A 12,454-nucleotide genomic window follows, 5' to 3' on the forward strand; every position below is an offset into this window, starting at 1 on the left:
AGATAGATAGATAGATAGATAGATAGATAGATAGATAGATAGATAGACAGGATGGTGTGGTACACTACCCTGCCTACCTACCTCCTGGTCACTAGTGCTAGCCCTGAAGCTGGTCTGTCTTATGTTTGTTTGTGTGTGCATGTCTGCATGTACAGTGTGTGTGTGTGTGTGTGTGTGTGTGTGTGTGTGTGTTTGTGTGTATGTGTGTATGTGTGGTGTGTGTAAATCAGAGAATAGTTTGCAGGAGTCAGTTCTTCTTTTCCACCATGTAGGACCCAGGACATCTGTCTTAGGGGCAAGCGCTTTTACCCACTGAGCCATCCCATCAGCCCCGTGGTCTGTTTTAACTGACACAGCTGCAAAACATATTCTGTTGGCTTCACTTCTGACATTACCCTTCTCTCTTCTTCTCAGAATCCAGAACTTAGACCAGAGCTGCCAAGGGACATATATTTGTCAGGCCCATGGGCCTTGGGGACAAGCCCAGGCCAGTGCCCAGCTAATTGTTCAAGGTAGGAAGTGGCCTCAGGCCTCTGCTAAGAGCAGGGCCAGAGATGAGAAAGGAAAGGGGCGGTACAGGAGTCTGGCCCTGCTCCTCAGGAAGCCCTGTACCTGTTCGTGGTAAAGAGAATTATTTTCCCTGCTTGCACCTCTCATGGAGTAATGGCAGTGACAAGTATTGCAAGGAAGGGGAAAGGGGGGTGGTCGTATGAGTGGGTGCTCAGCAGAGCAGTAAAGACTGAATTAGTGGCTCCTTGAGAGCATGAATAAACAAAAGCTTAGCAATTGGATGTGTACGTGACCATATGAAAAGCAAGTCAGGAGATGGCTGCGTGCCTAGAGCTCTGAGCCATTCCTCTCTCAGACCTGACCTCCACGCGTGGCCTGGCTCATCACCCTGCCCCTCCCCCAACTTTGACCTCCCCGAAAGCCTGACCTCACCACCGGCCTCTCCCCCAGCCTTGCCCTCAGTGCTCATCAATGTCCGCACCTCTGTGCACTCTGTGGTAGTCGGCCACTCTGTGGAGTTTGAGTGCTTGGCACTGGGTGACCCTAAGCCTCAGGTAACGTGGAGCAAGGTTGGAGGGCGCCTACGGTCTGGCATCGTGCAAAGCGGCAGCGTCATCAGGATTGCCCACGTGGAGCTGGCTGACGCAGGACAGTACCGCTGTGCAGCCACCAATGCTGCTGGAACTACCCAGTCCCACGTGCTGCTGCTGGTCCAAGGTAGAGGTCACTAAGAACTATGGAAGGGCCTGGGGAGGGACAGGACCTTGAAGTGCTGCCAGCTGTATCTTGCTGCGTCACTCCTTCTAGGCTCTCCTGGGGATCTCCTCGTGTCTGTAGTCAAGGGACGGCTTTCCCAGCAAATGAATGAATGGGAGTGCTTGTCTGAGTAGGCTGCATGCCAAGGGCCATCAGGAAGAAGAAGTTGGCCTGGTGTGGTGGTGCATGCCTTTAATCCCAGCACCCTGGGGAGGCAGAGACAGGTAGACTCCTGGGCTCGCTGGCTCCGGAGTCAGAGGTGGCCAATCTCTGTGAGTTTGAGGCCATTCTGGTCTACAGATTGAGTTCCAGGCCAGCTGGGGGTACATGGTGAGACCCTGTGTCCAAAAAAAAGGAGAAGGGAGAAAAGTCACCCTTACTCAGATGGAGGAGACCCACGCCTGAGTCTGATGGTAGACTTTACAGAGACAGACAATTTGAAGCCAACGGGTGTGGTGCACACTTGCCATTCCAAGATACAGGAGACTGAGGAAGAAAGATCTTGAGTTTGAGGCCAGCCTGGGCTACATAATAAGACACCATCTCAAAATAAATAAATACATAGACACATACCTATAATCCAGCACCTCCAAGGTGAAGGCAAGAGGAACCATAAATTTAAGACCAGCCTATGCTACATAGACAGTAGAGACCAGCCTGGGCTATGTGAGACTTAAAAGGAAAAGGCGTCTGCTGCCAAGCTCCAGGACCCACATGGCGGAAGGAGAGAGCCGACTATACCAAGTTATCCTCTGACCTCTACACACATGCCCTGGTATGTGGACACACACACAAGCATAAAGACAAAAACAAAGACATTTAATTTTAAAATGAGTCAATAAAGCATCGTGGGAAGTGAAACATCCTCGGCACACAGTAGACACAAACCCGTTTTCTTTAAGGCAGTTCCGTTTACTCCAAGCTCTGAGGCTTACTTCATCCTACTCACTTACACTGCTCCAGCACCCCCTTCTCGGGTCCCAGCTGTACAGAGGTGTGCTCAGGCAGGAAGCGATGTGAGCCAGCCTGGGTCAAAGCTGCAACACTGCCTGGTCCCCTCTCTCCAGCCAGGAGTGAACAGCCATAGTCCCCTCATTCCTGCAGTGGGCACAGTGCCTCTCTCCCGGAGTAAAATGAATACTAGACAAGCATAATGTAGCATAAAGTTGGTGGATGTCATCACAAAGATGGCCTCTGTCTGTCCCCTCAGCCTTGCCCCAGATTTCAACTCCCCCAGAGATCCGAGTGCCCGCTGGCTCTGCAGCTGTCTTCCCATGCATGGCCTCAGGCTACCCAACCCCTGCCATCACCTGGAGCAAGGTAAATGCTGGGCAAATGCCAGCCCGTGTTCCTCCAGGCCAGGACGAGTTCTGAGCCAGCTCAGTGCCACAGGACCTGGCCAAGAGTGAATGCTCAATTTGAAGAGGGGCCTGGGGCAGAGGTAGGGGCCTGAGCCAAGGCCAGGCTTTCACTTTCAGTACCGATGTTTGTAGGTGGATGGTGACCTGCCCCCTGACAGCCGCCTGGAGAACAACATGCTGATGCTGCCATCAGTCCGCCCCGAGGATGCTGGCACCTACGTGTGTACTGCCACCAACCGGCAGGGCAAGGTCAAAGCCTTTGCTTATCTGCAGGTGCCAGGTAGGACAACTCCAGCCCTGATTGGCAACACACATCAACACCCCCCCCCAGGGGTCTCTCTGACAGTGTTCTCTCTGCAGAGCGAGTGGTACCCTACTTCACCCAGACACCCTACTCCTTCCTGCCACTCCCCACCATCAAAGATGCTTACAGGAAGTTTGAGATCAAGATCACCTTCCGGCCTGACTCTGCAGATGGTGAGCAGCCACCTCATGGATCCTGGAGACTGACCTGGGGTGGGGTGGGGACCTAGCTCTTGGCTCTGTCATCACAGTATGAATCCTGACAGAACCCCCTGTCCTGTCCAGAGTCCCCTGGGTTTCTCTTGCCTCCTTGTTTTTCCATTCCTCTTCTGTAACATTCTGGCCTCCACCTGGTCCTGCTGCATGGTGGCCAGATGCCCAGCCCTCCTGGCCCAACTTCCTGTCCTACTCGTTCTTTTTATCTGATGGATCTATCTCCTCTCTCCCTCTCTTCCTCTCCCTCCTTCACCCTCATCCTCTCATCTCGCTGGTCTCTTACTTTCACTGTTCAGGCCTCCTTCTCTACTCAGGTGAGTTTCTGTCTCCCTCTCCTCCTTCAGGCACACCCCAAGGATGCATGCCCCAAAGTCAGGTCCTATCTTGGAGCTCTTAGCAAGGCTCTTTCCCTCAGGGCACTGAGCCGATGACTATAAAGTCCCTGGCCATGTGCCAGAACAAGGGATCACAGAGTGGAAAGGCTCAAGAGAGCAGTTCTCCACTTGTGGGGTCATAACCCCTCTGAAGGTTGAACAACCCTTTCACAGGGGGTCACCTAAGACCATCTGCATATCAGATATTTACATCACAGTTCATAACAGTAGCAAAAGTACAGTTATGAAATAGCAATGAAAATAATTTTATGGTTGGGGGTCACCACAGCATGAAACTGTATTAAGGTTGAAAACTGGCCCAAGAGCTTAAGTGAGAGTGACAGAGGGCTGGTGGCCAGAGGCAGGGGTGACGGGGCGCTACCCACACTGCTTTGCTCACACTGTTGTGCCCTCCAGGGATGCTGTTGTACAATGGGCAGAAGCGAACCCCAGGGAGTCCCACCAACCTGGCCAACAGGCAGCCTGATTTCATCTCCTTTGGCCTTGTGGGCGGAAGGCCCGAGTTCCGGTGAGATCTCTACCTCCCTGCCTTCGGGGAGGCGTGGGCTGGGGTCTGGACACGGGGTTTTGGTTGGCTATATTCTGCATTAGGCTGAGTTACCCTATGGTGATTCTGGAGAAAGGAGTTGCAGCTGTTACCCTGAGGCTACTCAGTTGACTGGAGTAGGCACCATATCCTAGGCAGTCAGGGGAGAGAGCTTCAAAAAACTTAGGACTACTGTAGGCCATGACTTGTTCATCCATCCATCCATTTGTCCATTCATTCATCCATCTCTCTATTTCTTTCATCCATCATTCAACCCATTCATCCACCTGTCCATCTGCCCATCCATTTATCCATCATTCAACCATCCATCCATCCATCCATCCATCCATCCATCTGTCCCATTTATCCACCCACTCATTCATTCATCCTCATCCATTCATTCATATCACCTGTCCATCTACTCATCTATCCATCCATTCACATATCCATCTACTCATTCATTTATTCATTTATCCTCCCACCTATCATTCACAAATCCAATAATTACTCGCTTGGCTCTTGCCATGCTCCAGGCGCTGTTACAGGTATGAACAGAACAGATCAAGTTGTGCATGTCCACTCTAGCTGGGAAAGTCAAGCCATAACCAAGAAAAGCAAGGTCATCTCAGAGGCAAATGCAGTGAAGCCAGGTGCTAGGCTGCAGGGCCTCTGAGCAGAGATAAAATTCTCCCAGTCCTTAGAGCCTCTCTGGACATGCCCAAAGGGAAAGGCAGTGAGGAAGAAAGTTTTTGGAAGAGTTGGGGACAACCGGGGTTGGGTGATGGGGAGAAAGAAAGCAAAGACACAGACCCTGGACTGCAAAGAGTGATGACATCCTTCTTCTGGACCCTTTTGCCCAGCCTGGGCCTGTCTGAAGCCATGCTTACAAACACTCTCTTTGCCCCTGCCCCATCCCATGGAGCAGCTTTGATGCAGGCTCTGGCATGGCCACTATCCGCCACCCCACACCGCTGGCCCTAGGCCAGTTCCACACCGTGACTCTGCTACGAAGCCTCACTCAGGGATCTCTGATCGTGGGCAATTTGGCTCCTGTCAATGGGACCTCCCAGGTGAGACCCGGCCCTGCCCCTCATTCCCAGCTCCCAGCCTGTACCGACCCCAAATACCTGGACCTGACTTATGCACCTCCGCAGGGCAAGTTCCAAGGCTTAGACCTGAATGAGGAGCTGTATCTGGGTGGCTATCCTGACTACAGTGCCATCCCCAAGGCTGGGCTGAGCAGCGGCTTTGTAGGTGAGCCTTCCTTCTGCCCACCTCCCCAGCTGGACATCCCTGGCTGGTTTAGAGCCCCAGGAGCTAGAGGGACACTATAGATGCAGCTGGTCAGCTCCCCATCTCCTCCTATGCTCATCCTGCCTCTCCCAATCCTGCCACCCCCGACGCCAGGCTGTGTACGTGAGCTGCGCATCCAAGGCGAGGAGATTGTCTTCCACGACCTCAACCTCACAACCCATGGCATCTCCCACTGCCCTACTTGCCAGGACCGACCCTGCCAGGTGACTCTTCCTCTACCACCCCCTGGCTTGGCCCTGGAGGACAGGGGAGGGGAAGGGCTGTGGTCTCCTTGGCTTGATGTCTGGGGCTTCTTTGCAGAATGGGGGCCAGTGCCATGATTCTGAGAGCAGCAGCTACACGTGTGTCTGCCCTGCTGGCTTCACCGGCAGCCGCTGCGAGCATTCACAAGCCCTGCACTGCCACCCGGGTGAGCACCCCACCCCTGTTCTCCATTCCTCCTCTTCAAGAACCTAAGACCCCTCCCATGATGGTGACCAGCACCCCATAAACTAGGCGAACTGGTGCATGTCTACAGTCCCAGCACCTGGGAAGTGAAAGCAGGAGGGTCAGAAGCTCAAGGTCATCAGATTCATAATGAGTTTGGGGCCAGCCTGGACTGCCTGAGACATTGTTTCAAAAAAGTAAACAAAACCAAATCTAAACAAAACAAAAACCATGCTGGGTGGTAGCACTTGCCTATAATGCCAGCACTCAGGAGGCACAGACAGGAGGATCATGGACCAGTTCAAAGCCAGACTGAGCACTTAGTGAGTCCCAAGCTAGCCAGGGCTACAAAGCTAGACTGTCTAAGAGCAAACACAGGCACAGTCACTCATGTGTGTGTCACACAGCTGTCCCTAGGGTCCTCTTCTGGAGCTTCTGTCTTCCCATTATGTCCCCACTTTGGACCTCAGCCCTGGACAGTCCTCTCTGGCTGGCTTGGCCCTAAGAGCCAAGGTCCGCAGCGGGTGAGAGGCAGAGTTTAGGCTTGAGACTCACTTCTGGTGAGTTACCTCCGTGCCTCTTCACTGTGCCTCCAGAGGCCTGTGGACCCGACGCCACCTGTGTGAACCGGCCAGATGGTCGAGGCTACACCTGTCGCTGCCACCTGGGCCGCTCAGGGATGAGGTGTGAAGAAGGTGAGTGTTCCCTTTAACGGCCGGGGACAGGTGCACAAGGCACAATGAGGCTATAGCAAGCCCTGTGAGTAATAAAATGAATCCTGAGCAAGAAGATATCAAAATCAACTGGCCACACTCCTGTCTGGCCTGAGTCCCTTACCTGGGGCTCCCCAAGAGGACTTCTGTCTTCCTGAGGAGCCTCAACCTGATGGGTGGGGCTGGCCCTGAGACTCCGGAAGGGTGCTGGGGAGGACTCTGCTATCCCCACTGCTCCTGGCTAAGCCATGGCTGCCACAGGTGTGACTGTGACCACCCCATCGATGTCTGGCATTGGCTCCTACCTGGTACTGCCGGCACTCACCAATACACACCATGAGCTACGCCTGGATGTGGAGTTCAAGCCACTGGAACCCGATGGCATCTTGCTGTTCAGCGGGGGCAAGAGCGAGCCTGTGGAAGACTTCGTGTCCCTAGCGATGATTGGCGGCCACCTGGAATTCCGCTATGAGTTAGGGTCAGGTAAGCATTGGGTACCACGTGTAGGCGAGCCTCTGGGTGACAACCTCTGCACTATCCTTGGGTCATCGTGGCCAGGAGGCAAGAGGAGGTACGTCTGTGACTTTAAGACCACCCCTAACTACAAAGTCCTCATCAGTGATTACTCAAAGCTACGAGGACTGTCCCATTAATCACATCCTGGAGCGATGGAGTGTTAGAGAGCCCTCCATTACCCAGTGCTGCCTATGGTCTTCTCAGGTCTGGCTGTTCTGCGGAGCCATGAGCCACTTACCCTGGGACGCTGGCACCGCGTGTCCGCCGAGCGCCTCAACAAGGATGGCAGCCTGCGGGTGGATGGAGGGCGCCCCGTGCTGCGCTCCTCACCGGGAAAGAGCCAGGGCCTCAACCTGCACACGCTGCTCTACCTGGGTGGTGTGGAACCCTCAGTACAGCTGTCCCCAGCCACCAATATGAGTGCTCACTTCCGTGGTTGTGTGGGTGAGGTGAGGAGCATCCCCCAGAGGGACAGTGGGACCACCTGCCACTCCTGGGACCTTGGGATTACACATTTTCTGCTGAGCCAGTTTCTTCAAAATGGAGATAACGGTAGCCACTTTACAGCTGAGAACTGGCTGCATAGTGCTCAGCTTCAAGGACTCCCTTCCACCCCCAGGGTCCCATGCCACTTTCATGCCCCTGCTCGACCTCCCAGATACTCTCTAGCACATGCCCACTGCTGGCACACCATGCTTCCACAGCCCTTGAGCCCCTTGGTGCCCCTGTACCCACAGGTGTCTGTGAATGGCAAGCGGTTGGACCTCACCTACAGCTTCCTGGGGAGCCAGGGTGTGGGGCAGTGCTACGACAGCTCCCCGTGCGAGCGCCAGCCCTGCCAGAATGGTGCCACCTGCATGCCCGCGGGCGAATATGAGTTCCAGTGTCTTTGTCAAGATGGCTTCAAAGGTATCAGAGCCAGCCCAGGACACAGCAGGGCATGGGATCAGGAGCCCAAGGGTCAGAGGGTAACTCTAGCCCCTGCCCACCCACCCATTTCTACCTTGGCCCACAGGAGACCTTTGTGAGCATGAGGAGAACCCTTGCCAGCTCCAAGAGCCGTGTCTGAACGGTGGCACCTGCCGAGGTGCCCACTGCCTCTGTCTCCCTGGCTTCTCTGGTCCACGCTGCCAACGAGGTACTTGTTATCAATTGTTCTTCACCTTCCTCTGGGGCCAAACACATTTCCTGGGTATCTGTGTCCACCAACTAGATCCCACCTTCCCCACAGGCGCTGAGTATGGTGCAGTGGAGTCGGACTGGCACCTTGAAGGAAGTGGAGGCAATGGTATGTGCTCCCTATGGCCAGCTAGGCAAACGGGCGCTCTCATCTTCTCCTCGGCCTTAGTCGCTCAGCCCCATTTCCTCCAGTTAGTTAGACCTCAGTTTGGGTCCTCAAGTAAAACTAGGCCATGGAGGAGCTCACATAGATAGACAGGAACAAAGAGGGACAGAGCCATAAACAACTTATTGGCAAGATGGCCTCGGGCAAGGCCTTTGAGCCACTCTGACATGAGTTTCCTTCAGTCAAGCATCTACTATGTGCCAGCTTGAACGACGCAGGACTCTCATTCTCTGGATTGCCACATACTCAAAAGTAAACATTTACAGGAGAGCTGAGTCCAGAGTTAGGAGCGCTCGGGGCTCCTACAGAGACCTGAGTCCAGTTCCCATTCCCCACATCAATCGGCTCACAACTGCCTGTCACTCCAGATCTAGGGGATCTGACAATCTCTGATCACCTCCACAAGCACTGATGTGCACACGTGTATACACATACATACACACAGAGAGTGAGAAAGAGAGAAAGAAAGAAAGAGAAACACACACATACAGAAACAGACATACACACAGACACATAGTATAGAGAAAGAAATACACACATACACACACTCAGAGAGACACAGACACACACACACAGACAGACACATACACACAGAGACAGACAGACAGACACACAAAGACATATACACATAAACATATATAAAAATACACACAAAGATCCAGCACATGTGAGTTCGAGGCCAGCCTGGTCTACAGAGCAAGTTCCAGGATAGCCAGGGCTACACAAAGAAATCTTGGCTCAAAAAATCAAAAACCAATATATATATATATATATCCAATATATATATAAATAAAAAACCAATATATATATTCATATATATAATAAGATAATAATATAAGAATTTATATCTATAAGAATTTATATATTAATTTGAATTCTTATATTACGTGTATGGGCATTTTGCTCACATGCATGTCTGTGCCATGTCAATGCCCAGTGCCTCCATCACACCCCCAGAACTGGACTTACAGACAGCTGTAAAGCCGTGTGGGTGCTGGGAATTGAGACCAGGTTCTCTGGAAGAACACCGAATTCTCTTCTACTGAGCCATCCTTCCAGTCCACAAAACAAAAAATGAAAGACGGCTGAGTGTTTAAGGCACCTGTTACTCCTTCAGAGGATGGAGGTTCAGTTCCCAGCTCTCACATGGTAACTAGCCTGTAACTCAAGTTCCGGGCTATCTCATGCCCTCTTTCTGACTTCTGTGGGCACTGGGCACACATGTGGTACACAAACCTACATGGAGGCCAAACAGTCATTTACAGAAAATTAAATACATGTTGGGGGACAGGAAGAAGAGAGGGAGAAGGAAGAAAGCTCCCCTACAACACACACACATCCCTTTAAGTAAAACTTTGGGAGGACGAGATGACTTAGCAGGTAAAAGTGCTCCCCATACAAGCCTGATGACCCGAGTTTGACCCCTGGAACCCACAGTGGAAGGAGAGAGGTGACCCCTAAGGATTGTCATCCGGTCTCCACATACACACTGTGGCATGATCATGCTCACGCTCACGCACACATCATAGGCACAAACACAAGAACAGTTAGATGTAAACATAAGATGGGCAGAGAGACGCACACTCAACTGTCTCCCACTCTCCCACAGATGCCCCTGGGCAATATGGCGCCTACTTCCATGACAATGGCTTCCTAGGCCTCCCTGGGAACATCTTCTCTAGAAGGTAAGATGGGTATTAGTTGACTATCTGGGCCCAGCAGGGTTAACAGGAGTTAAAACCCCCCCCCCCATTGCTTCCTGCTTCCCTTCCCCAGCCTGCCTGAAGTACCCGAGACCATTGAATTTGAGGTTCGGACCAGCACAGCCAATGGCCTCTTGCTCTGGCAGGGCACGGTGAGTGGACAGATATCCACCAGGAGGTTTTGGGATTTCTAGGGTTTGGAAACTGGCCTCAGGGCCATGTAGAGAGAGGAAGGTTGAGGCTGCAGCTTTCGGGGTCTCTGCTCTCCAGTGTGGGACCCTCGACACCCCATGTTTTCTTGTCAGGTGAGAGAGACCAGCCGCAGCAAGGACTTCATCAGCCTCGGACTACAGGATGGCCATCTTGTCTTCAGGTGAGTCCTAGCACCTCTGCCGCCCTCCTCCCATCCCTGACTTCTGCCATGGGAAGCTGGTGCTCCAGCCACACACCCCTGGTACCATCTGCACCTTTGGACCTCCTGTGCCCACCCCAGAACTCACACCTTAGTGGAACTCTGTTGTCTACTACAGCTACCAGCTGGGCAGCGGGGAGGCCCGGCTTGTCTCCGAAGACCCCATCAATGATGGCGAGTGGCATCGGGTGACAGCGCTGCGGTAAGAGGTCCAGCCGGGCATTAGGGGAAGGGCCCAGAGGTGGGCATGGATCAGGAGCACATAGCCCCTCACCCTGGGGTCGGGGCGAGGAGGAGGAGGCTTCGAGATCTGAGAGACGGAATGAGAAAGTGACACGGGAAGGACCCCTTGCCTGCAAGCAGAGCGCCTGGCCGTACAGGATGGAGGGTGGTGGTACACACCTGGGACCCCAGAACTTGGGAGGTGGAGGCAAGAAGGTCCTGAGCTTGAGCCCAACCTTGGCTTCTTGAAGAGGGGAAACCTGAGGACGGGCCTCAGAAGGTGGCTGTAGGAGAGTAGGAACTGAGAGAAAGCAGGGAGCAGATTTGCCTATCGGAAGTCTCGATGACAAGGGGAGGACATTTGTGGAGGATGGGAATTCAGGGCAAGGGACCTGCCCCTGTCATACCGCAGAGAGGGCCGGAGAGGCTCCATCCAAGTAGACGGCGAGGAGCTGCTCAGCGGCCGGTCCCCAGGTCCTAATGTGGCCGTCAACACCAAGGATATGGTATACATTGGTGAGTTCCCGGCGTTCCCAGCAGGGTGTCAGGCGGACAGTGGGGGGAATGGCGGCCTTCAGGGCTGCAGCCTGGCTTCCTTGCCCCTCTGGTTCCGCCACTGTCACACTCGTCTTCCACAGGTGGTGCCCCAGATGTAGCCACACTGACGAGGGGCAAGTTCTCTTCTGGGATCACAGGCTGCATCAAGAACTTGGTGCTGCACTCGGCCCGGCCTGGAGGCCCACCCCCACAGCCCCTGGACCTGCAGCATCGTGCCCAGGCAGGCGCCAACACACGTGCCTGCCCCTCATAGGCACCCGCCTGCCTCCCATGGACTCCTGGGCAGCCCCCAGCCTGACAATGTCAAGTATATTATTATTAATATTATTATGACTTTTTTGTAAGAGACTGAGGCAATGCCACGCTTTGCTGCTACCACCCTGGGCTGGACTGGAGGGTGGGTGCGCCAGCTCCCACACATGCGTGGGCAGAGCCCCAAGGCTGGTGGGCAGGACAAGGGGACCGAGAGGGGTTTCCTCCTTCAAAGGCTACTGGGACTTGGGAATCAGGCGTCATGACTGGTAGGGCTCAGAATTGTTCCCACTCCTCTCCTCGGTTCACAGTTGAGCTGGGCTGCCCATTTCAGCAGTCCGTGGACAGTCCTCATTGCTGTGGGTGCCAACCTCACTTTACCACCTGGTACCTCACGGCCAAACCCAACGAGGGGTGTCGCAGTGGTCTGAGCCACTGTGCTGGGAGCCAAAGGCAGCTCAGTCCCCCACCAGCCGCATACATCCCAGCCTCCTCCACACCCACCTAGCCAGAGGCCTCATGTCCCTGGCAACCTCCCCTCCCACCCAGCCCTCCTCACCTGCATCCCCCCCTCCCCATCAACACACATACACAGCCCAGGGCCCTGCCCTTAGGAGCTGCAAGGGAGACCAACTCTTCCCCAGATCTGCTAGGCAGAGCCCAGGGACGCGGTTCCACCGCACCAGGCCACACCCCCCACTCTTCTGGAGGTGAAGGCCCAGGGCGTGGGGGAACAGGAATCAGGAAGACCAGTGCCTTGGTGGGGGCTACTGAGACCTCAGTTTGGGAAGGAGAGGACCCTGCCTGTCTGGGAGCCTGAGGACCCAGCTGAGGGGTAGGCAGGCCAGACTGTGGCTGGTCCTAGAGGGAACCCCCTGTGGTCTTTATCTGATTTTTTTTTTCTTAATAAACGGTGCTATCCCCGC

The 12,454-nt window shown here is 54.0% G+C and overlaps 1 protein-coding gene across 2 annotated transcripts in view; it reads left to right on the plus strand.

Annotated features, from left to right (window-relative positions):
- The window catches only part of Hspg2 (heparan sulfate proteoglycan 2), a 97,135-nt gene extending 84,681 nt beyond the window's left edge, over positions 1-12,454 (plus strand). For both annotated transcript variants that reach the window (XM_055610927.1, XM_055610928.1), the window contains 22 exons: positions 415-512; positions 961-1,227; positions 2,477-2,586; positions 2,760-2,907; positions 2,988-3,104; positions 3,938-4,049; positions 4,993-5,137; positions 5,222-5,321; positions 5,475-5,584; positions 5,682-5,790; positions 6,404-6,502; positions 6,782-7,003; positions 7,241-7,485; positions 7,774-7,945; positions 8,052-8,174; positions 8,268-8,324; positions 9,991-10,066; positions 10,158-10,236; positions 10,390-10,457; positions 10,615-10,698; positions 11,131-11,234; positions 11,357-12,454. In XM_055610927.1, coding sequence (XP_055466902.1) covers positions 415-512; positions 961-1,227; positions 2,477-2,586; positions 2,760-2,907; positions 2,988-3,104; positions 3,938-4,049; positions 4,993-5,137; positions 5,222-5,321; positions 5,475-5,584; positions 5,682-5,790; positions 6,404-6,502; positions 6,782-7,003; positions 7,241-7,485; positions 7,774-7,945; positions 8,052-8,174; positions 8,268-8,324; positions 9,991-10,066; positions 10,158-10,236; positions 10,390-10,457; positions 10,615-10,698; positions 11,131-11,234; positions 11,357-11,529 — 2,818 coding nt within the window. In that variant the 3' untranslated portion in view covers positions 11,530-12,454. The remainder of the gene's footprint in view (positions 1-414; positions 513-960; positions 1,228-2,476; positions 2,587-2,759; positions 2,908-2,987; positions 3,105-3,937; positions 4,050-4,992; positions 5,138-5,221; positions 5,322-5,474; positions 5,585-5,681; positions 5,791-6,403; positions 6,503-6,781; positions 7,004-7,240; positions 7,486-7,773; positions 7,946-8,051; positions 8,175-8,267; positions 8,325-9,990; positions 10,067-10,157; positions 10,237-10,389; positions 10,458-10,614; positions 10,699-11,130; positions 11,235-11,356) is intronic.

This window comes from Psammomys obesus, unplaced genomic scaffold, assembly GCF_907164565.1.
Source record: "Psammomys obesus unplaced genomic scaffold, mPsaObe1.curated_primary_1811, whole genome shotgun sequence".
NCBI classification, from domain to species: Eukaryota; Metazoa; Chordata; class Mammalia; order Rodentia; family Muridae; genus Psammomys; species Psammomys obesus.